This window comes from Bos indicus x Bos taurus, chromosome 19, assembly GCF_003369695.1.
Source record: "Bos indicus x Bos taurus breed Angus x Brahman F1 hybrid chromosome 19, Bos_hybrid_MaternalHap_v2.0, whole genome shotgun sequence".
NCBI classification, from domain to species: domain Eukaryota; kingdom Metazoa; phylum Chordata; class Mammalia; order Artiodactyla; family Bovidae; genus Bos; species Bos indicus x Bos taurus.
Window position 1 is genome coordinate 53436174 of NC_040094.1, and position 27248 is coordinate 53463421.

At 43.1% G+C, this 27248-nt stretch overlaps 1 protein-coding gene across 1 annotated transcript in view; it reads right to left on the reverse strand.

The window, feature by feature from the left end:
• The window catches only part of LOC113877709 (E3 ubiquitin-protein ligase RNF213-like), a 129071-nt gene that overhangs the window by 92941 nt on the left and 8882 nt on the right, over positions 1-27248 (reverse strand). The window contains exons 3-6 of the mRNA XM_027518100.1: positions 7123-7245; positions 6342-6511; positions 5641-5799; positions 5105-5307 (exon numbers count right to left, since the gene is read on the reverse strand). Of these exons, the coding sequence (XP_027373901.1) occupies positions 5105-5307; positions 5641-5799; positions 6342-6511; positions 7123-7245 (655 nt within the window). The remainder of the gene's footprint in view (positions 1-5104; positions 5308-5640; positions 5800-6341; positions 6512-7122; positions 7246-27248) is intronic.

Genomic DNA, 27248 nt, shown 5'->3' on the forward strand with positions numbered 1-27248 from the left:
AGAGAAAACAGCGGAGTTGGGAACAAAAGCAAAGATGTTGAGGGTGGGGTGAGGAATGCAGACACAGCAGAGTCAGTTTCAGGCAAAACACAGCACAAGGCAAAAGACACTGGAACAGACAGAGTGCCAGTGACGGCTGTTTCTGCCACCAGCACACACTTCTGCCCTCTGGTCTCCCTGCATCACGAGGCAGAGCCCAGAATCTCCATTCTGCCTGCCTTGCAACAGTGGCTTCTACCAATGACAGTGCTCACAGGAGGCTTAGAAGGAGGAAGACGGGAGGGAAGACATCTCTCTGTTTATTGGGATTAATGAAAACTACATGTATTTAACATAGATAAACCACCATCGCACCAAATGGAGTAAATTACAAAACTTTTCTCAATCAACATAATTCTACTGCCTTCCAGACACTCCGTACAAAGCACCTACATGGATGATGTCAGGGGCTGGGGCACTTCCCCACCTGGGCTCAAGAAGTGACCTCCAGACCCTCAGAACCCACCAGAGTCCGTCCCTGGCCTTCCTAGCCCTTCTATCAGTTACTATGACTCACCTCCTAGCTGCTTCAAACTCCTGACTTAACCTAACCGATCTAGTTATCATCTCCCAGAGAGCTCTAAGGTCAGCCTACCAACAGGACATCTAAATAGAAGAGCCTATACCAAGAAGTAACCAAGGTGCCTGAGGGCCTTTGCAGCAAGGAAGGAAAAGCTCTAGCACTCATATTCTTTTAAGCTTGCAAAGTATAATCATTGAAAAACACTATTTAAAACAATATCATGCTTAAGAAAGTATCTGAAAATAAAATTGCTTGGAAATTCTGAGTTACTCTCCAACTTAAAAATCTGTTTAATGAAACAGCTTATATAACTCAATATTTTTAAAAAGCCAATCAAAAAATGGGAGAAGACTAAAAAGACACTTATCCAAAGAAGACATACAGATGGCTAACATGCACATGAAAAGAAGCTCATCATCACTAATTATTAGAGAAATGCAAATCAAAACTACAATACTACAATAAGGCATCACCACACACTGATCAGAACGGACATCATCCAAAAGACTACAAATACCAAATTCTGGAGAGGGTGTGGAGCAAAGGGAACCCTCCTATGCTATTGAAGGGAATGTAAATTGGTACAGCCACCTTGGAAAACAGTATGGAGTTTCCTCAATAAAAGTAAAAATAGAGCTACAATATGATTCAGCAACCACAACAATCCCACTCCTGGGTGTATATCCAAAAAAGATGAAAACTCTATTTCGAAAAAAAACACGCCTCTCCATGTTCATTGTAGCATTATTTACAATAGCCAAGACATGAAAGGAAACTAAGTGCCCATCGGCAGATGGATAAAGAAGACATGGCATACATACACGAGGGACTGTTACTCAGCAATCAACAAAGAAAAAATATTGCCATGTGCAGCAACTGGACAAGCAACTCCTGCAGCTCAATTCCAGAAAATTAAACAACCCAATCAAAAAATGGGCCAAAGAACTAAATAGACATCTCTCCAAATAGGACATACAGATGGCTAACAAACACATGAAAAGATGCTCAACATCACTCATTATCAGAGAAATGCAAATCAAAACCACTATGAGGTACCATTTCACACCAGTCAGAATGGCTGCGATCCAAAAGTCTACAAGCAATAAATGCTGGAGAGGGTGTGGAGAAAAGGGAACCCTCTTACACTGTTGGTGGAAATGCAAACTAGTACAGCCACTATGGAGAACAGTGTGGAGATTCCTTTAAAAGCTGGAAATAGAACTGCCTTATGACCCAGCAATCCCACTGCTGGGCATACACACTGAGGAAACCAGAATTGAAAGAGACACGTGTACCCCAATGTTCATCACAGCACTGTTTATAATAGCCAGGACATGGAAGCAACCTAGATGCCCATCAGCAGATGAATGGATAAGAAAGGGGTGGTACATATACACGATGGAGTATTACTCAGCCATTAAAAAGAATACATTTGAATCAGTTCTAATGAGGTGGATGAAACTGGAGCCTATTATACAGAGTGAAGTAAGCCAGAAAGAAAAACACCAATACAGTATACTAACGCATATATATGGAATTTAGAAAGATGGTAACAATAACCCTGTATGCGAGACAACAAAAGAGACACAGATGTATAGAACAGTCTTTTGGACTCTGTGGGAGAGGGAGAGGGTGGGATGATTTGGGAGAATGGCATTGAAACACATATAATATCATATAAGAAACTAATTGCCAGTCCAGGTTTGATGCAGGATACAGGATGCTTGGGGCTGGTGCGCTGGGATGACCTAGAGGGATGGTATGGGGAGGGAGGTAGGAGGGGGGATTCAGGATGGGGAACACGGGTACACCTGTGGCGGATTCATGTTGATGTATGGCAAAACCAATACAATATTGTAAAGTAAAAAAAAAAAAGAAAGAAAGAAAACATCCAGATGTGGTTAGCCATTGTCCAGGAAATAAAATAAATTCTTAAAAAGGATAAAGGACACACTAGACTTACTCTTTCACTTCACATTAGGGAGAGACATTTATGGGGCACTTACTGTATGCTTGACATTTTATTAGGAAATTTGCATGTATTGTATCATGAAATGACTTTTCATTGCCTTTTGAATAAAATCATAACTTCTCCTTAAAAAAAAAGAAAAAGAAAATAAACATAGAAATAAAATAAATATATTTTGCTTAAAATAAAATAAATTAAATTAAATTAATTAATAAAATAAATAAATAAAAATAAAACATAGAAAATAAAGATTTACTGTATAGCACAGGGAACTATATTCAATATCTTGTAATAAGCTGTAATGGGAAAGAATCTTTTATATATATATATATCATATATATGAATCTGATATATATCATATATATATGTGTATAAAACTGAACCAGTTTGCTGTTGCCCAAAAGTAACACAAAAATTAAAATACACTTCAATAAAAGAGAGAAAAAATGAAAAAGGGAAGGAATAAAGAGGGAGAGAAAATCTTTTTAATGGACTTTAAAATGACTGCTTCTGTTTAAAGAAAAAAAAAAGAAATCTATCTGATTTGACAGCTTAAGTAGCAGGATCCAACCAGGTAAATCTGAAGTGACTATGGCAGTGCTTCTTAAGTAAGAGCAAATGGGACCTGCCATCCCAAGTCACTACCATGTCTTCTGCAAAGACTAGATCAACACCAGCTCTTGTCTAATGAGGGGTCATCTCAAGTACGGAAAGAGCCAGTCTGGATCATCCAGGAAGTGGAAGGACGGACTCTGGGATCGGCTCACAAAGAAGAGAGTCTTGTAAAGGCAGTCGAGTCAACACTTGGGTACATTTAAGAAGAGGGCATGACTCTTAGTTTCTTCTCTGTCTCTGGGCCAGTTCAAAATAATCCAGCTCCTGTCCCATTGACCTTTACTGCTGTCAGCCCAACAGAGATCCCAGCCACAGGCAGCATCAATGGAAAATACCCTTCCAGATGACTCCAAACCCAGCCATCAAGTTACTCCCAGCTTTCAGTCCTGCCTAGCTGAGGCCCCAGACATCAGAGAGCAGAATCCAGCCAGCCCTGCTGTGCTCCATCCAAACTACTAACCCACAGAAGTAATGAATATAATAAAACTGCTTTATGCACCCCCCAAAAACAAATAAAATAAAGCACCTGGTCTTGGTGACAGACTGACACATCTCTCTCAAAAGCTGACAGATCAATCTTTTTAAACAAAGATTTTAATTTTAATCTGGGCTTCCCAGATAGCTCAGTTGGTAAAGAATCTGCCTGCAATGCAGGAGACCCTGGTTCGATTCCTGGGTAGGGAAGATCCCCTTGAGAAGAGATAAGTTACCCACTCCAATACTCTTGGGCTTCCCTTGTGGCTTAGCTGGTAAAGAATCTGCCTGCAATGCGAGAGACCTGGGTTCAATCCCTGGGTTGGAAAGACCCCGTGGACAAGGGAAAGGCTACTCATTCCAGTATTCTCGCCTGGAAAATTCCAGGGACTATACAGTCCATGGGGTCGCAAAGAGTCAGACACGACAGTGATTTTCATTCATTATCATTAATTTTAATGTAATAAATATAGGTACAGTTTTTGAGTCTACAAAATTGATTATCCATACTTTCTGAGGATACATGTGATGTTTATGACAGACCAGGAATTCAGCTACAAAGAAGATCTGAGAAGTTCCTAAAAGTAGAACCCATATAGATTCTCTATATACAACACATGCCATGTATGGACACACAAAACACACACACAAGTACCACACACACAGTGCATACAAGGAGGGGAAAAGATCACAGAGAAAAGAATTAGATACAGACAAGAATAGAAAGAGAAAAGGAGAATAAGGGTATAAAAAGTAAATAGAAGAGTGACAGGGAGAAGGCAATGGCACCCCACTCCAGTACTCTTGCCTGGGAAATCCCATGGATGGAGGAGCCTGGCAGGCTACAGTCCATGGGATCGTGAAGAGTCGGACACGACTGAGCAACTTGACTTTCACTTTTCCCTTTCATGCATTGGAGAAGGAAATGGCAACCCACTTCAGTATTCTTGCCTGGAGAATCCCAGGGACGGGAGCCTGGTGGGCTGCCATCTGTGGGGTGGCATAGAGTCAGACACGACTGACGTGACTTAGCAGTAGCAGCAGAAGAGCGACAATGATGACAGACAGCAGCGAGTAGTGGATCTGGCCCACCACTTGATAGCTTCTGATGGATGTCTTATTCACAGTTGTCGTTTGAAAACCTGGAAAGGTCTTCTGTCCTGCCTGGCAGCCCTGCTTCCCATGCCCTTGCCCCTGCTCAGTGCTGCCTCTCCATGCCCCAGTCCCCTCACTTCTTAGCGGATCCACCCTCTCTCCTTTCCCTTAGAAAACATCCACTACCTTGTTTACTCTTGTGAGTGGTTAAGCTAAACTGATCAGAAAAATGCTTTCAAGCTCAGGTTTAGGAAACATAGAGCCAGGAGGTAGGGCAGGGCTAATGCCAAGCAAAGAGGACCCACAGAGGTCAAGGAAAGCCTTTGTTCCCCAGGAAGGAAGGTCCAGCCTCAGAGGCTGATTGATCAAGAGTCCAGACTTCGGCTTACCTCCAGAGTCCAGAAGGGAAGACTTTACTCGCAGACAGCGGTTCACGTACTCGCCTTTCTTCTGCTGACTTGTGTAGATGAACTCATACTCCTCAGAGTTCTTGCCTTTGCAGATGATGTACTTGTAAGGAATGGGTTTATCCACGTGCTGCTTGGAAATGGTGGTGCTGCCTTCAATGAGGGACCCGTTCTCATGTAAATCTCTGTGAATAAACAGGACAGCAGTGAGTTATCTGAAAATCCTCTCCCAGAAATTTTCATTCTTCTCAAACACAACATGGGGTGCAGACCCAAAGCTGTAAATATATGCTGACTGAGAGCATGCTTCTAGAACAAGGCTTGGTTTCCACACAGAGACATAAAGAAGACCAAGATGAAGTATGACAAAGAATTGCATTATAAGGAAGAGGTTTTTTTAATATTCATCTCCCAGAGCTTCTAACAATTAACCAGCTTGATCAAAATTATGATTTCAATATATTTCAAAGACTGAACGTTCTATCCATTTCCTTATGGGCCAACTGGGATATACTCACTTGCTGTAGTGCATCTCGCAAACATTATGACTCCATGCAGGTTCCCCAAATTCTTTTCCACCCCTGACAAATACTTTGTGTTGATGGGGGTTGAATTCAAAATGTTTAGAAATAATTGCATGGAAGTACACCATGATTCCTTCCATGGAGCTCAGCAGGCTGGGGAAGATCACAAAAGAAAACACTGATTAGATCTGGTCTCTCTACTCCCTGCCCACACACACATGCAGGCACACATGTGCACACACGATCTTGTTTCTGGGCGTGCACTAACACACACCCTAGCAAAGTGCAAGAGAGCCCACACTTCAGATAGACTGCCCACCATGTGGGTCCCCTTGGCTCTCCCTCTATAGTGGAGGAGGACAGTGGGCACAGGGTGGGGTGATCTCTGCTCAGCTCCAAAGAGGGGGGGTGGGAGGGGGTGACTGAGTACTCTGGGACATGACTGTCTCTCTCCTGACTTCTGTAAGGCCCAGGCTGCCTCCGGGAGACCTCAGGGACTGTGTAATAGCAGAATTTCAACTGAGTAAGGAATTGGGACAGATGCCCCTCCCCTGCCTACCTCCTGAGCATTGCCCTTTGCCCTGAGAATCAACAAAAAGGCAGCCTGGGAATCTCCTCTGGGGTGGCATGGCCCTTTCCAGCCCCAGTGCTGGGTGGGGGCCAGGCCTGCGCTTTCCTGAGCCAGTTGCACCCACCTCTCCTTAGCTCGCTGTGTGCTCTGGTTCCTTTGCTCCTTCTCATTTTTCACAGGGGCTGCATTATTTCCGTTATTCCCCTCTGGCCTCTTCAGGTCCTTTGGCTTGGCTTTCTCATTTTCACCTGTTTTCCCTCCAGGAAGAGCTGTCTGGTCCTTGGTTACAATTTCCTGGAACAGGCACCCAAACCCCAACCTTTAGACCAGGCTCCATGCTTGCTCCCAACATAGGACGCTTGTCACAATTGCCAGACTGGTCACATCCCTTCCCTGCTCAGAACCTTTAAACGGCTTCTGGTCCACCCACCACAGGGGAGCCTTGGACTCCTTGGAGCCAACCTTGTCAACTCCAGCCCCAACCCAGGCCTCTCTTCCCTTCACCTGCTCTTGGGAGAAGCAGATTTCCTGCTGTCCCCTAAACAAGCCCACCACACTCTCCCTTGGGGCCTTTGCATGTCCCCAGATAGGCACGTGGCTTGCCTGTCACTCTTTCAGTTCTCCTTGGAGAGGCCCTGGCTGGCACTTACCTCAGTCCCTTGCCCTACTTCTCTCCAGGGCACTTCACACAGTCTGGCTTTGCATGTCTTTCTCCCCACTAGAATGTGAGCTCCCAAAGGCAGAAACTGGTCTCATTCATGGCTATATCCCCAGCACCTAACACATATTCACCAAATGATTAAGCTGTGGAAGGAATGGGACTAAAAGGAGCAGCCCATGGGATGAACAGCAAGGATGGGGAGGGCGTCCTGGAGAGGCGACCAGGCAGGCATGAGACGCTTTACCTGGCGGTGGTTTCGGGAAGCAGGGACGCTTGTGGGTGGCTCTTTCATTTCCTCAGTCTTATCTTTAACATCTTTCCCAACTCCTTTCACTGAAACAGCTGACTCAGCTGCAGCATCACTTGCCTGGAAGAAATAAAGCCCCAAAACATCAGGGCCAAAATGACAAAATGCACAGGGAAACTTGAACTCAATGGCATAAGGGTCAGCCTCTGCCACCAGCCCAGGAACAGGGGTCAGCAGCTCAGGGTAGAGGGATAGCCCCTCCCACAGCCCCCCTCCCAAGAAGCGAGTCCCAGTGGACTCCCTTCCCAGACAGTGAGGTGTTGTCAGAACTGCACTGCACAGCAAGGTGTTGAGACATGGCAGGCCAATCCTGGGCATCAAATTCACCCCAGAGGCAGGAGCCCTGGCCAGCTGCCTGATGGTCTGCAGATCTTTTCTGGGCTTGGAGGTGTCCACCTTTGGCTCAGGCAGCAGGAGCTCCTGGGCAGTATCCTTCTCCCTAGGAGAGCCTTCACTGGCAGAAGTGGGGAGATCTTCACCCTTGAAGGGGCTCAGGGAGTGGTGGTCATTCCCTTCTGGGAGGGCTCCTGCCAGAGTCTGGTCCTGAGGTGCCGGGCTGCTCAGAGACTCAGCACCCATGGCTGCTTCTGCCTCTCCTGCAGCCTCGCCTTGCAGAGGGTGCCCCATAGCCTCCAGGGGTATTTTGCCCACACTTGGAGGCTTGCCTGACTGGTGAGTGGGTCTACACTGCTGAGCTGGGCTTTGGCATGGAGCTGTGTCCTGAAGCCCAGGGTTTGCAAGAGAACTCAGACTACAGGGCTCCAATGAGGATGGGGACAAGGAATCCAGCTCTGCAGATGTGGAAGCATTCTTCCAATTCCTTTTCTTCCTTTTACTCCTTCTACGCCGCTAAACAGAAAAAGAGACACTCATTTTGTTTCTCAGGTTTTCTGTACTCTCACCAAAGTTTTCCTTCAATTTCCTTTCAATTTCTGAAATACATCAAGTGTAGCTCAACCAAATCACTAAGAGTGTTAACACCCTTGGTAGAGAGGCCAGAGGTCCCCAAACAGCAGGAGGAAATAAACTGCAAGTGGCAAACATTTATTTTTTTCCTTCTCTACACAAAATTAAAGCAAGTTTCTTTTAATTCTGGGTTGTCATGGCGACACCTGGATCAGCCTGAACTTTATCTCAAACTTTGAGCTAACCTAATGCATTTTTCTTATGAAAATAATTCCTTCAACTATGTTAGTGAACTACATATTTGCTTGGAAATCTGCCTTTCTTCCAGATTCATGTCAACTGTGTTATGGCCTGGGATGATTCACCTAGTGCCAATGCTATCTAAAAATCTGTGTTGCGGGTGAGGGGCCTGGTGCAATTATCTCAGTTTTGAGGCATTTCTTTAATTAGCAGCTTTGCTAACAGGTATAAAAATCCTTGCTAAAAACTAGCAAGGAGGTCACTCTTTCTGCCCCCTTCTGATGTCTATGTCAGAAGCTTTCTCTATCTCTTTTTATACTTTAATAAAACTTTACTACACAAAAGCGCTGAGTGATCAAGCCTCGTCTCTGGCCACAGATCGAATTCCTCTCCTCTGGAGGCCACAAATCACAGTGTCATTCACGGTTTGCAGCAGCAATCTTTCACCACCTTACGTATATCTGCCATTCCTCTCTCTTGGAAAGAAAGAAACTGAGCACAAAGTGAATGGGGGTGGTGAACAGAGTTGAGGGACAAGTGGGGAGCAGTGATGGTCACACACTTTGCTTTGCCCAATCCAAGCTGAAACCCTCATGTGGAATACCTTCCAATGGGAGGGCCCTATAAAGATGGCTTTCAAATGTTAGAAAGTATGCACAGGCCCAACATGTTACACTCTTATATGGTGTGTATTACAGACAAAATAGAGATGCAAAAATGAGCAGAAGGCTAAGTTGTTCCTTCCTGCACTTTCACTGGCATGTTATACCTCTGCCTGCAGATCCTCACTCAAAGGCAAGAATCCTCAGCTTCAGAATCAGAGACAAGCTTGTAGAAGCAGTTGTGGCAGGCCCCTGCGAGGACCCCAAGGGGCTGGATGCCCTGCATGCATGGGGATCCTGCTTTGCTGCAAATATTGATTAGTTCATTAAGTGCCAGTAACCTGTGACCCTCCCTGCCACTGAAGCCCAGTGTAGGCCCAGAGCTTAGTGTCTTGCCCCTTGCCTGGACTCAGTCCTCGGGAGAGGGAGATTGAAGACCTTGGGGTTTATTTGCACGTGGGGTGGGGCAGCCTGGTTCTGGGTCAGCTTCCAGATTTTCTCCAAAAAACCTGACCAAACTTCCAGCCCATCTGCTTGAAACAAGCAGCACAGCCCATAGACTGCCCTGAATGGCAATTTCCCAGTCTGACATCGACACCAGCTAACACTGTGGTAGAAAGAAGCTTAAGCAAGATCATTCAAGGTGGTCACATCCCCAACTTCCAGGGCATACAGATCGCTGAAGATCTTGCCAACATACTGATGGTGACTCAGCACATCTGGGGGAATTTCAGGTTCTGCATTTCCATGGTGCTGCTGCCAGTCCAGGCTTGCTCTGAGAGCTAACGCCAAGCAGCTCCCCAACCCTGGCACCCGACTCATCTGACAGGTCTGGGGGCCTAGGCACCAGCATCTCCATTAGCTTTCCTGGTGGTCCTGACATGCAGCCTCACTAGGAACCACAGGTCAGACGAGCAAGAAGCTGTGTGCAGACCCCAAGGCCCCAAGCCCTTTGCAGAATCTCCTCCTTTTTGAGTGTGAGGCTGGCTTAGATTAAGTCACTTAGTTCTATGCTGATTTAACAAAAGGAACCTGGAACTCTGTCCTAAGCACAAGGAATAAGAAAGTAAGACATGTTCCTCCCCCACAAACCTGATGTTTAATTGGATAAAAAGACTAAAAACAAATGGTTTTAGCATACTGGAAGGACTGGGAGGCTTCCCAAAGAAGAGGTTCAGGTTGAGTCCAAAAGTCATTGAGAGCCAATAAGGCAGTTTCATGCAGTCAGCAAAGATTTCCGGGACCTGTGCATCTGAACATGGCCACAGCCATGGGCTGCCTTCTAGGTTGACCTGCCCACCCAGAATCAAAGCTTATGCTTGGCCAGAAGACCCTGCGTGGCTGGCCCTCATTGTCTGTCAACCTCATCCCACCCTAGTCCTGCCCTGGCCTCCAGCATCAATCCTGTTTTTACCTTCTGTACTTTAGGATGTTTTGGCATTTGGGGGGACCTTGCTCATCCTGGAGAGACTGCCCCTCCCAGGGTTAGCTAATACCCAGAGAGAGGTGGTGACTCCCCACAAGCACATCTTTCATCTGCCAATCAACCAACACGGAGCTCCTCCCTCCACCCACCGCCCACCTCCTTTATCAAACTCTCCTTCCAAGCCAACATTTCCAGCTCCAAATCACCACAGGGCAATCTATACTACCCTACACCCCAAAGTCCACCAAGAGCATTCACACTAGCCAATTCTGAACCTCCTCAAACCTGCCTGCCCTGCCCCACAAGGCAGGCTCAGGGCCACTTTCTCCCCTTGCTCCTTCTATCTCCCCTGCTGCCCTTCAGACATGGCCCCTCCTCCTGGGAGCTGTAACCCTGGCCTCTCCAGTCATCACTAGTCACACAATCAGGGCGCCTCCGGCTTCAGGTTCCCTCTCTCCCCAGACACCTCCGTCACTTTGTCCTCTACCCCACACCCCTTGGCAGACCACCTGGGCACCCCCGGTAGGAAAGTAAACCTTTGCAGCCCTGTACTTGCTTTATTTCCTTCTGTAGCAACCATCAACTAAACATGCCTTTTATTTTCTCTTCCTTCCAGGAAGGAAGTCTCTGTTTTCTTCACTGCTACATCCACAGTGTCTAGAACAATCCCTGAGCACTGGTAGGTACCTAAATGCTTCTATCTCATTATATAAATTCCTCAGAAAGTCGTCTCTCCCTGCAGCACCACCATGTTCCCTCTGCCACTGGGACTCCCATCCTCCTCAGTTGGGTCTCTCTATGATCAGATCCAAGAACAAAGGGTTCTGACTTCTGATTCACAATTTCTGTTTCGCCTCTTTGCCTCACTTTCTTCTCTTCTCTCTATTCGACTATGCTTTTTATAAACTGCTTCAAAATACTTAGAATAAGGTCTAGATTTTGTACAGGCAATTAGTTATCTCAACGTACATCTGGTAACTTAGTTCTCTTAACACACGTCTATGGGGCTGCTTGATGGCCCGCCCTCCTCACAGATTTACAGGCAGGTCTGGGATGTTGGCAGATCTCAAACTACTGGCACGCTTGCCATAACAAAGCTTGAGGCTAAAGTTTAAAGTTTCCCTTGACAAAAGTCAAGTTTATATAGGCATGTTACATAGTTATGTATTCCTAATTATTGTGGTCTGTCATTTTGACCTCATTAGTAAGGAATATGTACACTAAAACTAAACATTACTGATTGGGAATCCACACAGACATGCACCCCCGACCTCTGGGTATGGGCAGTGGATGGAGGCTGTTGGGAGGAGACCCCAAAAGTTCTGCTGATGTCCATGTTGACGATGGATGGTAGGGTATGAGTATTCACTTAGTTAACCCTGCATCTGTTATAAATACCCTTTAAGGTGGGTGTGATATTTAATTAGGGCTTCCCTAGTGGCTCAGTAGTAAGGAATCTGCCTGTCAATGCAGGAGAAATAGGAGACACAGGTTTGATCCTTGGGTCAGAAAGATCCCCTGGAGAAGGAAATAGCAACCCACTCTCGTATTCTTGCCTGGGAAATCCCATGAACAGAGGAGCCTATTGGGTTAAAGTCCATGAGGTTCCAAAAGAATTGGACACAACTTAGTGACTAAACAACAACAATTAAAACTTTTAATTAAAACTTTTAAATGAGTTTGGGGGGAGGAGCCAAGATGGCGGAGGAGTAGGATGGGGAGAACACTTTATCCCCCACAAATTCATCAAAAGAGCATTTAAAAGCCGAGTAAATTCCACAGAACAACTTCTGAATGCTGGCAGAGGACATCAGGCACCCAGAAAAGCAACCCAAGTCTTCGAAAGGAGGTAGGAAAAAATATAAAAGACAAAAAAAAGAGACAAAAGAGGGAGGGATGGAGTTCCGTCCCGGGAAGGGAGTCTTAAAAAGAGAGAAGTTTCCAAACATCAGGAAACCTTCTCACGGCCAAATCTGTGCCGAGCTTTGGAAGCACAGAGGGCAACATAACAGGGAGAAAAAATAAATAAACAATTAAAACTCGCAGATTGCGAGCCCTAAGGTAACTCCCCCAGCGGAAAAGCAGTGCAGACGCCTACACACGCCATTAGCAAGCGGGGGCTGGGCAGGGAGACGCGGTGCGGGCTGCATCGCTTAGAGTTAAGGACCTGGCCTGAATACCCTGAGCGCTGTCTGAGCGAAATAATCTGGGCTAGCAAACCAGACTGTGGGATATGTATCACGCGAAAAGCCAGCCCTAACCTAAGACACCGCCAGGCCCGCGCACGGAACAAAGGACTGAACAGAGATAGCCGGCTGCAGACCTTCCCCCTCCAGTGACACGCAGCCAGAGCCAGAGGGGGCAATCGCAGCCCCAGAGAGACATTATCTATAAAACTGTAAGCAGGCTTCTTTGCTAACTAAAACTTCTTGGGGGTCTGGACGGTCAACATCTCCCTGAGAAGGCGCGCCAGTTGTACACCTAGATAACCGAGCGGCGGGGAGGCGATAAGTCGCAGCAATCGTGCTCGCTAAACACCTCATCACCTGAGCTGCTCGGACCTGGGAAGGGCACAAAACACAGGCCCAACCGAGTCTGTGCCTCTGAGGACTACCCAAGTGCCTGAACCTGAGCGGCTTGGACCTGGGAGGTGCAGGCAGCCCAGGGCCAGCCACGGATGGTTCCCGGCGGAGCAACCTAGAGCCTGAGCATTGTGGGCAGGGAGGCTACACACGCCCTGAGCGGGGGCAGACCCAGTGTGGCTGAGGCACTTCGAGCACACGCCAGTGTTACTTGTTTGCAGCATCCCTCCCTCCCTCCCCACAGTGCAACTGAACAAGTGAGCCTAAAAAGAAAAAAAGAAAAAAAAAATGTCCTCCACCGTCCCCTTTGTGTCAGGGCGGAAACCAGACACTGAAGAGTCCAGCAAACAGAAGAAGCCATAACAGAGGGAACCGCCTTGGAAGCTACAGGCAATAGATTAAAACCCTGTGGTTACTACCGACTACATAGGAAGGGGCCTATAGATCTTGAGAAATAAAAGTCGGACCAAGGAACTAGCCAAAAATGAGCTGAACTCACAATACTCACAACAAAACCAGAGAAAGTCCTCGACATATTTTTACTATTTTTACGATCATTCTTTCTTCCTTTTTTTTTTAAATTTTAAAAAAAAATTTTAAGTCCTTTAATTTTCACTTTTATAACCTATTACTTTGCAAAAAAAAAAAGACCCTATTTTTTTTTCTTCAGCAAACTTCATATATATATTTTTTATAATTTTTTGACCTTGTTTTTTTTTTCTTCTTCTTTTCTTTAACATTGTATTTTTGAAATTCCAAACTCTACTCTAGATTTTTAATTTTAGCTTTTTGGTATTTGTTATCAATTTTGTACCTATAGTTTTTTTTTTATAATTTCTGTGACTTTTTTTCCTCTGTTTCTTTCTCTTCTTCTTTTATATAACATTGTATATCTGAAATTCCAAACTCTATTCTAGATTTTTAATTTATGCTTTTTGGTATTTGATATCAATTTTGTACCTGTATTTTCTTTATAATTTTTGTGACATTGTTTGTTTTTGTTTGTTTGTTTTTCTCTCCTTATTTTTCTTCTTCTTTTTTTTAACATTGTATTTTTGAAATTCCAAACTCTACTCTAGATTTTTAACTTTTGCTTTTTGGTATTAGTTATCAATTTTGTACCTTTAAGAACCCAATCTTCAGTACCCATTTATCACTAGGGAGCGAGATTACTGGCTTAACTGCTCTCTCTCCCTTTGGACTCTCCTTTTTCTCCACCAGGTCGCCTATGTCTCCTCCCTAACCCCTCTCTAGTCTACCCAACTCTGTGAATTTCTGTGTGTTCCAGACAGTGGAGAACACTTAGGGAACTGATTACTGGCTGGATCTGTCTCCCTCCTTTTCATTACCCTCTTTTATCCTCTGGCCACCTCTGTCTCCTTCCTCCATCTTCTCTTCTCTGTATAACTCCGTGAACATCTCTGAGCGGTCCAGTTGTGGAGTGCGCATAAGGAAGTGATTATTGGCTAGCCCACTCTCTCCACTATTGATTCCACCTCATCTCATTCGGGTCACCTCTAACTCCCTCCCTCCTCCCTCTTCTCTTCTCCATGTAACGCTGTGGACCTCTCTGGGTGACCCTCACGGTAGAGAAACTTTTCATCTTTAATGTAGATGTTTTATCAATGGTGCTGTATAGAAGGAGAAGTTTTGAAACTACTGTAAAAATAAGACCAATAACTGGAAGCAGGAGGCTTAAATCCAAACCCTGACTCCAGGGAACTCCTGACTCCAAGGAACATTAATTGACAGGAGCTCATCAAACGCCTCCATACCGACACTGAAACCAAGCACCACACAAGGGCCAACAAGTTCCAGGGCAAGACATACCAAGCAAATTCTCCAGCAACAAAGGAGCACAGCCCTGAGCTTCAAGATACAGGCTGCCCAAAGTCACCCCAAAACCATAGACATCTCATAACTCATTACTGGACACTTCATTGCACTCCAGAGAGAAGAAATACAGCTCCACCCACCAGAACACCAACACAAGCTTCCCTAACCAGGAAACTTTGACAAGCCACCTGTACAAACCCACACACAGCGAGGAAACGCCACAATAAAGAGAACTCCACAAACTGCCAGAATACAGAAAGGACACCCCAAAATCAGCAATTTAAACAAGATGAAGAGACAGAGGAATACCCAGCAGAAAAAGGAACAGGATAAATGCCCACCAAACCAAACAAAAGAGGAAGAGATAGGGAATCTACCTGATAAAGAATTCCAAATAATGATAGTGAAATTGATCCAAAATCTTGAAATCAAAATGGAATCACAGATAAATAGCCTGGAGACAAGGATTGAGAAGATGCAAGAAGGGTTTAACAAGGACCTAGAAGAAATAAAAAAGAGTCAATATATAATGAATAATGCAATAAATGAAATTAAAAGCACTCTGGAGGCAACAAATAGTAGAATAACAGAGGCAGAAAATAGGATTAGTGAATTAGAAGATAGAATGGCAGAAATAAATGAATCAGAGAGGACAAAAGAAAAATGAATTAAAAGAAATGAGGACAATCTCAGAGACCTCCAGGACAATATTAAACGCTACAACATTCAAATCATAGGGGTCCCAGAAGAAGAAGACAAAAAGAAAGACCATGAGAAAATACTTGAGGAGATAATAGTTGAAAACTTCCCTAAAATGGGGAAGGAAATAATCACCCAAGTCCAAGAAACCCAGAGAGTCCCAAACAGGATAAACCCAAGGTGAAACACCCCAAGACACATATTAATCAAATTAACAAAGATCAAACACAAAGAACAAATATTAAAAGCAGCAAGGGAAAAACAACAAATAACACACAAGGGAATTCCCATAAGGATAACAGCTGATCTTTCAATAGAAAATCTTCAAGCCAGGAGGGAATGGCAGGACATACTTAAAATGATGAAAGAAAATAACCTACAGCCCGGATTATTGTACCCAGCAAGGATCTCATTCAAGTATGAAGGAGAAATCAAAAGCTTTTCAGACAAGCAAAAGCTAAGAGAATTCTGCACCACCAAACCAGCTCTCCAACAAATACTAAAGGATACTCTCTAGACAGGAAACACAAAAATGGTGTAAAAACTCGAACCCAAAACAATAAAGTAAATGGCAACGGGATCATACTTATCAGTAATTACCTTAAACGTAAATCGGTTGAATGCCCCAACCAAAAGACAAAGACTGGCTGAATGGATACAAAAACAAGACCCATACATATGTTGTCTACAAGAGACCCACCTCAAAACAGGGGACACGTACAGAATGAAAGCGAAGGGCTGGAAAAGATTTTCCATGCAAATAGGGACCAAAAGAAAGCAGGAGTAGCAATACTCATATCAGATAAAATAGATTTTAAAACAAAGGCTGTGAAAAGAGACAAAGATGGTCACTACATAATGATCAAAGGATCAATCCAAGAAGAAGATATAACAATTATAAATATATATGCACTCAACATGGAAGCACCACAGTATGTAAGACAAATGCTAACAAGTAAGAAAGGAGAAATTAACAATAACACAATAATAGTGGGAGACTTTAATACCCCACTCACACCTATGGATAGATCAACTAAACAGAAAATACAAGGAAACACAAACTTTAAATGATACAATAGACCAGTTAGACCTAATTAATATCTATAGGACATTTCATCCCAAAACAATGAATTTCACCTTTTTCTCAGGCGCACATGGAACCTTCTCCAGGATAGATCACATCCTGGGCCATAAATCTAGCCTTGGTAAATTCAAAAAAATAGAAATCATTCCAAGCATCTTTTCTGACCACAATGCAGTAAGATTAGATCTCAATTACAGGAGAAAAACTATTAAAAATTCCAACATATGGAGCCTGAACAACACGCTGCTGAATAACCAACAAATCACAGAAAAAATCAAAAAAGAAATCAAAATTTGCATAGAAATGAATGAAAATGAAAACACAACAACCCAAAACCTATGGGACACTGTAAAAGCAGTCCTAAGGGGAAAGTTCATAGCAATACAGGCATACCTCGAGAAACAAGAAAAAAGTCAAATAAATAACCTAACTCTACACCTAAAGCAACTAGAAAAGGAAGAAATGAAGAACCCCAGGGTTAGTAGAAGGAAAGAAATCTTAAAAATTAGGGCAGAAATAAATGCAAAAGAAACAAAAGAGACCATAGCAAAAATCAACAAAGCCAAAAGCTGGTTCTTTGAAAGGATAAATAAAATTGACAAACCATTAGCCAGACTCATCAAGAAACAAAGGGAGAAAAATCAAATCAATAAAATTAGAAATGAAACTGGAGAGATCACAACAGACAACACAGAAATACAAAGGATCATAAGAGACTACTATCAACAATTATATGCCAATAAAATGGACAACGTGGAAGAAATGGACAAATTCTTAGAAAAGTACAACTTTCCAAAACTGGACTAGGAAGAAATAGAAAATCTTAACAGACCCATCACATGCACGGAAATTGAAACTGTAATCAAAAATCTTCCAGCAAACAAAAGCCCAGGTCCAGACGGCTTCACAGCTGAATTCTACCAAAAATTTAGAGAAGAGCTAACACCTATCCTGCTCAAACTCTTCCAGAAAATTGCAGAGGAAGGTAAACTTCCAAACTCATTCTATGAGGCCACCATCACCCTAATACCAAAACCTGACAAAGATCCCACAAAAAAAGAAAACTACAGGCCAATATCACTGATGAACATAGATGCAAAAATCCTTAACAAAATTCTAGCAATCAGAATCCAACAACACATTAAAAAGATCATACACCATGACCAAGTGGGCTTTATCCCAGGGATGCAAGGATTCTTCAATATCCACAAATCAATCAATGTAATACACCACATTACCAAATTGAAAAATAAAAACCATATGATTATCTCAATAGATGCAGAGAAAGCCTTTGACAAAATTCAACATCCATTTATGATAAAAACTCTCCAGAAAGCAGGAATAGAAGGAACATACCTCAACATAATAAAAGCTATATATGACAAACCCACAGCAAACATTATCCTCAATGGTGAAAAATTGAAAGCATTCCCTCTAAAGTCAGGAACATGACAAGGGTGCCCACTTTCACCATTACTATTCAACATAGTTTTGGAAGTTTTGGCCACAGCAATCAGAGCAGAAAAAGAAATAAAAGGAATCCAAATTGGAAAAGAAGAAGTAAAACTCTCACTATTTGCAGATGACATGATCCTCTACATAGAAAACCCTAAAGACTCCACCAGAAAATTACTAGAACTAATCAATGATTATAGTAAAGTTGCAGGATATAAAATCAACACACAGAAATCCCTTGCATTCCTATACACTAATAATGAGAAAACAGAAAGAGAAATTAAGGAGACAATTCCATTCACCATTGCAACGGAAAGAATAAAATACTTAGGAATATATCTACCTAGAGAAACTAAAGACCTATACATAGAAAACTATAAAACACTGGTGAAAGAAATCAAAGAGGACACTAATAGATGGAGAAATATACCATGTTCATGGATTGGAAGAATCAATATAGTGAAAATGAGTATACTACCCAAAGCAATTTATAGATTCAATGCAATCCCTATCAAGCTACCAATGGTATTCTTCACAGAGCTAGAACAAATAATTTCACAATTTGTATGGAAATACAAAAAACCTCAAATAGCCAAAGCTATCTTGAGAAAGAAGAATGGAACTGGAGGAATCAACCTACCTGACTTCAGGCTCTACTACAAAGCCACAGTTATCAAGACAGTATGGTACTGGCACAAAGACAGAATATAGATCAATGGAACAAAATAGAAAGCCCAGAGATAAATCCACGCACATATGGACACCTTATCTTTGACAAAGGAGGCAAGAATATACAATGGATTAAAGACAATCTCTTTAACAAGTGGTGCTGGGAAATCTGGTCAACCACTTGTAAAAGAATGAAACTAGAACACCTTCTAACACCATACACAAAAATAAACTCAAAATGAATTAAAGATCTCAACGTAAGACCAGACACTATAAAACTCCTAGAGGAGAACATAGGCAAAACACTCTCTGACATACATCACAGCAGGATCCTCTATGACCCACCTCCCAGAATATTGGGAATAAAAGCAAAAATAAACAAATGGGACCTAATTAAACTTAAAAGCTTCTGCACATCAAAGGAAACTATTAGCAAGGTGAAAAGGCAGCCTCAGAATGGGAGAAAATAATAGCAAATGAAGCAACTGACAAACAACTAATCTCAAAAATATACAAGCAACTCCTACAGCTCAACTCCAGAAAAATAAATGACCCAATCAAAAAATGAGCCAAAGAACTAAATAGACATCTCTCCAAATAGGACATACAGATAGCTAACAAACACATGAAAAGATGCTCAACATCACTCATTATCAGAGAAATGCAAATCAAAACCACTATGAGGTACCATTTCACACCAGTCAGAATGGCTGCGATCCAAAAGTCTACAAGCAATAAATGCTGGAGAGGGTGTGGAGAAAAGGGAACCCTCTTACACTGTTGGTGGGAATGCAAACTAGTACAGCCACTATGGAGAACAGTGTGGAGATTCCTTAAAAAACTGGACATAGAACTGCCTTATGATCTAGCAGTCCCACTGCTGGGCATACACACTGAGGAAACCAGAAGGGAAAGAGACACGTGTACCCCAATGTTCATCACAGCACTGTTTATAATAGCCAGGACATGGAAGCAACCTAGATGTCCATCAGCAGATGAATGGATAAGAAAGGGGTGGTACATATACACAATGGAGTATTACTCAGCCATTAAAAAGAATACATTTGAATCAGTTCTAATGAGGTGGATGAAACTGGAGCCTATTATACAGAGTGAAGTAAGCCAGAAAGAAAAACACCAATACAGTATACTAACGCATATATATGGAATTTAGAAAGATGGTAACAATAACCCTGTGTATGAGACAGCAAAAGAGACACTGATGTATAGAACAGTCTTATGGACTCTGTTACAGAGGGAGAGGGTGGGAAGATTTGGGAGAATGGCATTGAAACATGTATAATATCATGTATGAAACGAGTTGCCAGTCCAGGTTCGATGCACGATACTGGATGCTTGGGGCTAGTGCACTGGGACAACCCAGAGGGATGGTATGGGGAGGGAGGAGGGAGGAGGGTTCAGGATAGGGAACACATGTATACCTGTGGTGGATTCATTTTGATATTTGGCAAAACTAATACAATTTGTAAAGTTTAAAAATAAAATAAAATTTAAAAAAAATTTTTAAAAAATAGAGCTTGAGCTAGATAATAAAATTGTTTTCAGCTATAATTCACACATTTAAAAAAAAATTAAATGAGTTTGACTTTGAAGGGGTGTTAGGGAGCTTTATGGGGACTGGAATGTCTTGTCTCTGGATCTGGTAGCAGCGATAAGGCTATATATGCAGCAGAATATTTGGGGGATTCTGCACTGACGATCTATGCATTTTACTCAATACCAATTATTGTTGTTTAGTCACTAAGTTGTGTCGGACCCTTTTGTGACAACCTGGGCTCTAATCTGCCAGGCTTCTCTGAACATAGGATTTCCCAAGCATGAATACTGGAGTGGGTTGTCATTTCTTCTCCAGGAGATTTTCCCAACCCAGGGATCGAACCCTACTCTCTTTCACTGACAGGGAGATTCTATATCACTACGCCACCTGGGAAGCCTGGTACCATTGTACCTTGGTTCAAAAGCTATGCTGTGCCAGCTCTAAATGGATACATAAAGGCTACTCTATTCTTTCTCTAAAAGAATTGACTAGGAAAAGAAAATAATAGTTTGCTACTTCTTAGGGTGAGATGCTGGTCAGAATACACCTCTGATTTTATAATGAGTGTCAGTTTTTCCATCAAAAAAAAAAAAAAAAGACTTCCACACAGGGAGAGCAGAGAGTTAACCTCGAGCAGGCCAGGGGACATTGGGGGGGGGGGGGGCGTGGCTGCTGCAGACCCTGAGGAGGCAACTATGGCAGGAATTGGGGGTGACAGGTGGGAACACTGACTATTAGGAAGTCAGTGAAGTTCCTTAACAAAGGTTGAAGTGTTGGAGGCTAAGTGGGCCTACATCTCTGTCCAAACTCCCAGAGGTCTCCTCTGCCTCATTCTGAGCTGATAGGGCTAGGGATAGAGTAGGATAGTTAAATATTTAGTTTAGAATTCACCCTAGGGGATTAAGGACAAAAAAGAAACTTTGAGGGAGTTTGGGAAACAGTTGTAGGCTAATGACCACTCAGGGAATGAATCCAGCAACTTAGCAACAATCTACACTATTTTGAAGGAAGACCAAGCATCCAAGTACCAGGCACACTCAAGCCACAAGTCCTGATAATTACAACACAAGACAATGGATAAGAGGTCTGAAATTTGTTACATGAAGTCAGCAAGTTAACAGTTCTTAACCTTTCTGCATGTAGCCAAGACAGGAACATAGGTGAAAGGGGAAAGAGACTAGGTGAAAGAGGACCTTATACTGAAAATTACTGAGCCCAGGTTTCTTCTTTACATGGCCAGATCAGATCAGATCAGATCAGTCGCTCAGTCGTGTCCGACTCTTTGTGACCCCATGAATCGCAGCACGCCAGGCCTCCCTGTCCAACACCAACTCCTGGAGTTCACTGAGACTCACGTCCATTGAGTCAGTGATGCCATCCAGCCATCTCATCCTCTGTCATCCCCTTCTCCTCCTGCCCCCAATCCTTCCCAGCATCAGAGTCTTTTCCAATGAGTCAACTCTTTGCATGAGGTGACCAAAGTACTGGACATCAGAGGGCATCAGAGGGCAAACACACTGAAACCATACTCACAGAAAACTAGTCAATCTAATCACACTAGGACCACAGCCTTGTCTAACTCAGTGAAACTAAGCCATGCCCATGGGGCAACCCAAGATGGGCAGGTCATGGTGGAGACATCTGACAGAATGTGGTCCACTGGAGAAGGGAATGGCAAACCACTTCAGTATTCTTGCCTTGAGAACCCCATGAACAGTATGAAAAGGCAAAATGATAGGATACTGAAAGAGAAACTCCCCAGGTCAGTGGATGCCCAATATGCTACTGGAGATCAATGGAGAAATAACTCCAAAAAGAATGAAGGGATGGAGCCAAAGCAAAAAGAATACCCAGCTGTGGATGTGACTGGTGATAGAAGCAAGGTTTGATGCTGTAAAGAGCAATATTGCATAGGAACCTGGAATGTTAGGTCCCTGAATCAAGGCAAATTGGAAGTGGTCAAACAAGAGATGGCAAGAGTGAATGTCGACATTCTAGGAATCAGCTAACTGAAATGGACTGGAATGGGTGAATTTAACTCAGATGACCATTGTATCTAATACTGAGGGCAAGAATTCCTCAGAAGAAATGGAGTAGCCATCATGGTCAACAAAAGAGTCTGAAATGCAGCACTTGGATGCAATCTCAAAAACGACAGAATGATCTCTGTTCGTTTCCAAGGCAAACCATTCAATATCACAGTAATCCAAGTCTATGCCCCAACCGGTAACACTGAAGAAGCTGAAGTTGAACGGGTCTAGGAAGACCTACAAGACCTTTTAGAACTAACACCCAAAAAAGATGTCCTTTTCATTATAGGGGACTGGAATGCAAAAGTAGGAAGTCAAGAAACACCTGGAGTAACAGGCAAATTTGGCCTTGGAATACGGAATGAAGCGGGACAAAGACTAATAGAGTTTTGCCAAGAAAATGCACTGGTCATAACAAACACCCTCTTCCAACAACACAAGAGAAGACTCTATACATGGACATCACCAGATGGTCAACATCGAAATCAGATTGATTATATTCTTTGCAGCCAAAGATGGAGAAGCTCTATACAGTCATCAAAAACAAGACCAGTAGCTGACTGTGGCTCAGACCATGAACTCCTTATTGCCAAATTCAGACTTAAATTGAAGAAAGTAGAGAAAACCACTAGACCATTCAGGTATGACCTAAATCAAGTCCCTTATGATTATACATGGCCAGACAGGCCAGTAAATTGGGAGACAAGTTGTTGGAACAAGGAATAGTGATTTTAATTGGAAAGCTAGCAGACCCAGAAGATGGGAGACTAGTGTCTCAAAAGATGGTTATCTTACCTGAGTCCAAATTTGGGCTCCTTTTATACACAAGAGAGGGATGGGGAGGAGCCACTGTGGCACTGACCAATGACTGAGTAGGACCACTACCATTCACTGTTGATGGTTGCTAGCTTCAGGGGAGAGGCCCACTGTGGTGCCAACTAATGGCTGAGCAGCTGCTATAGCTCCTGCTGCCTCACCGCTATTACATCCTGAGTAGAAAGTTGCTTCCCTGGTGGCTCAGTGGTAAAGAATCTGCCTGCCAATGCAGGAGACTCAAGTTTGATCCCTGGCTTAGGAAGATTCCCTGGAGAAGGAAATGGCAACCCACTCCAATATTTTTCCCTGGGAAATTCCATGAACAAGATAAGTCGGACATGACTTGGCGACCAAAAAACAACGTAACAGAAACATGCAACTCTAGAAAGTGGCCAGGTCTGAAGAAGTACCAGGCCACTCTCCAATATTGTCCTCCAGCTCTCAGTAGAGACTTTGGTGGCCATGCAAAGGCAGTTGATGTGCCTGTTACTAGGATCATTGTCTGAGGTGGTGGACACTATGGACTCAGCCCACTGCTGGCTTCACTGGTCAGTTGATGACCAATGAGGTGGCCTGGGAACTGGTGTCCCTAGAGCAAAGCTCTTGCTTGCCCACTTACGCAGTGGGTGGGTGGCAGACTAGGCGTGGTATGCCAGGAAGGGAGAAAGGAAGGGCCCATCATGCTTGAGGTTTGCGATAGGGAGTCCTATTACAAAACTTGAGATGAATTACCAAATTTTAGTATATGTTACCACCCTTTTGCCAACACATGCATTCAAAGCCCATCCTAGTCAGGGCCAGGTATCCAGGTGGGCTCCATCCTCTCCCAGCAGGAAGCTGAGGACAAGACTGAGGTGACACTGGAAGGAAACCACAAGGTCAGTAGGCACCTTCAACCCAACTCTCTGGCTCTATCCTGTGCTTCTCTTCATCGTGGAAGAGAGTGGGGGACCTATTTCAGAGGGGGAATGAATCCATTTGAAATCCATTCAGAATCCATTTAAAAGCAAGAACCAGCAAAGCCACCTAGTCAGTCAGCATCAAAGGGCCACCAGAGAAAGGACAGGCAGGGACAGGAGCTCCCCATGGCCCCATAACCCCAACACCCCTGCATCTAGCCCATGAATGCCAGGTGAAGGACCAACTCAGTGACTGGGGATGAGGCAGGACAAGTGGCTTGGGTCCTGGTTCTGGCCATTTCCATCAGTCCCTGATGTCATCCACCACTGTTAGAATGTGACATCATCAACCACAGGCCCTTCCAACAACATGCACACCATTCTCTATTAGGATTATGTAGGGACTTGAGAGAGTCATTTCCTAGGCAGGTTGATAAGGAGTCTAGGGGTCCCCAAGGAGAGAGGGGTCTGGAATTCTCAAGGAGGAAGAAAGGACAAACTTTTTTCCTTCTCTACGTTCCTTAGGATTATATAACAATAATGTATCCTGCCTGAGGACAGTCTCTGGATTAAACCTTCTGGCTAATTCTGTTATCTTAAAATGTAAATTTTATATTCTGTTATATTAAATTATATATTCTGTTATATTAAAATGTAAATTTTAATGGGAGTAGGTCTGGTGAGGTCTTTACAACCTCCAGACATTCTTTGGATTCATTGGAGAGTATATAACTTCATTACTAACACTAGCAAGTGGGTACTTTTTCTGCCCCCTTCTGATGCCTATGTCAGAAGCTTTCTCTATCTCCTTTATACTTTAATAAAACTTTATTACACAGAAGCTCTGAGCGATCAAGCCTCATCTCTGGCCCCAGATTGAATTCTTCTCCTCCGGGGGCCAAGAATCCCAATGTCTTCGCGTGATTCAACAACAACCTTTCAGACTGACAACAGTCAAAAGTCCTCATAAACTAATCACCAGAAAAAAACCCCAGCATTCCTTTGTTCACTGCAGCTGGCTTCCTTTCCTGTGTAGATGGGTAAGTGTGCATCCAGGGTTTTGTTTTTAAATCCCCTTCTGTGACAATGTTGTTCAGTCGCCAATTTGTGTCTGACTCTTCGAGATCCCAAGGACCACAGCACACCAGGCCTCCCTGTCTCTCACCATCTCCCGGAATTTGCCCAAGTTCATGTTCATTGAATCGGTGATGCCATCCAACCATCTCATCCTCTGTGGCCCTCTTCTCCTTCTGCCTTCAATCTTTCCCCACATCAGGGTCTTTTCCAATGAGTCAGTTGTTTTCAGTACTACACAGTTTTCTTATATTGAGGTGAAAATCATAACATAACCTAAAATTAAGTACCTTAAGGCACACAACTCAGTGGTATTTAGAGCTGTATAACCATCACTTCTATCTAATTCATTCATTTTGTCCCTCCAGAAGGAATCCTGTACCCAGGAGGTCCAGGTACTTGCATGGTTTTCTCTAGATTCCTCACCAATCCTGGGAGCTGTTTCAAAATCTTATTCCCCAGAAGAGGGCATGGCTGATTATAGCATCTCAAATTTCTCCTACCAGGTTAAGCCCCTTTTTCTTGATACTGAAATCATTTGGTTACTGCTGAGGAATGGAATATTTTCTGCCATATCAGTAAATAAGGATGTCACAGTTATCAGCCACTGAAGCCCTCCAATGTGAGCTGGTGAGCCCTGAGGAAACTCAGGATAAAAACAATACCTGCCATCTAGCAACCATCCAACTGCAGCCATCAGATTGCAACCACACACTGTGGTGAGTCTGAAAAAACTCAGGATGTGAAAACACAGGATACTGGCCCCAGATAGCTGAGGTATGTATCAAGGAATGATTTTAGCAAATCTAGACTCTTGCATCTTCCCACACATAGAAAAGCACTAAATTCCTTAACTTGACATAATAATCTTTTGATGTTCCCAACTACCTGCCCTTTGTTGCAAAATTCCTTTATATTCTAGCTCCCCTTTTACTTCCTCAGAGAAGTTTCTCAGAGCTATTAGAAAAGGTGTCTCCAGGACTGCAGTCCTCATTTCCCCCCAAATAAAATTGAACTCATAACTCTCACACTGTGCAAATTTTTTCAACACTGCAAACCTTGGACTATTTTCCAGAGTTCCAGTGAACTTTATTCTTACAGTTCTGCTCATTTTGAGGGATGTTTCTCTGAGGCGACAGACCTTTGGAATTCCCCTCTCTGCCATTTTTGTTGATATCACTCTACTATACATTGTTCTTTTATGTTTATCTGTCTAACTTGATTATAAAAATTCCCACACATCTTGAGTCTTTGACAGAAATAACAGTTGGAGGCCACTGAACTTTCTGCTGTAAGGAGGAGACAAATGACACTCCCCAGGGTAGAATATTCAGGTGGACTCCAACTTTTGGCCATAAAACACTAAACCTGTGATAAAATTTTGAGGTTATTTTCTTACAATGGCAGCAGAGCAGCAGCAGAGCAGGACAAAGGGCACCTGCCTCACTGTGGGTCCCTCCATATTACTCTCACCTGCAGTGAGAAACCTGCCCATTGCTGCAAATGCTGACTGTTAATCAACTCTTCAGTTTGATAGGTTAAATATAAAATTTTGCAGCTCTTGATTTTGACTGATTTCAGAGGAGGAACAGTTATGTGTTTAATGGCCATTTCTATCTTCTTTCTTGTGGACTATATTGGTTGCTGCCCTGTCTTTCTATTGGATCTGCTACTGTTTTCTACTTGATTTCTAAGAGCTTTTGCTATATTGAGGTAGCTCACTCTTTGCTAAAAAGTATTCTTATGTAAATACAAATCTTTTTATGTATTTGTAAATACATACAAATATGTAAATACATATTTTTTTCTAAACTGCTTGCCCTTTGTTTGTGCTCATCATATGAGGTTTTTAATTCTTATAAGACTTTTTCTGGAGTCAAATAAATCAATCTTTTGTTTGTATTTTTTCCCTTTGCTTTAATTACTAGAAAATCATTTCCATCTATGGATCAGATAAATATTTATGTATATATTCTTTACCTGTTTTATACACATTAGGACCCATTTCTGGGTTACCTATTCTGGTACATTGACTCCTCCCAGGACTCACTGTTTTAATGACTGGCTTTGAAACGTTGCTGTTCATCTAATATAGCAGGTCCCACCCAAAGCTTTTTTTAAAAAAACAACTTTCTTGGTGGTTCTTGCCCATTTTTTCTTCCAAAAGAACCTTGAACTTACTCAGTC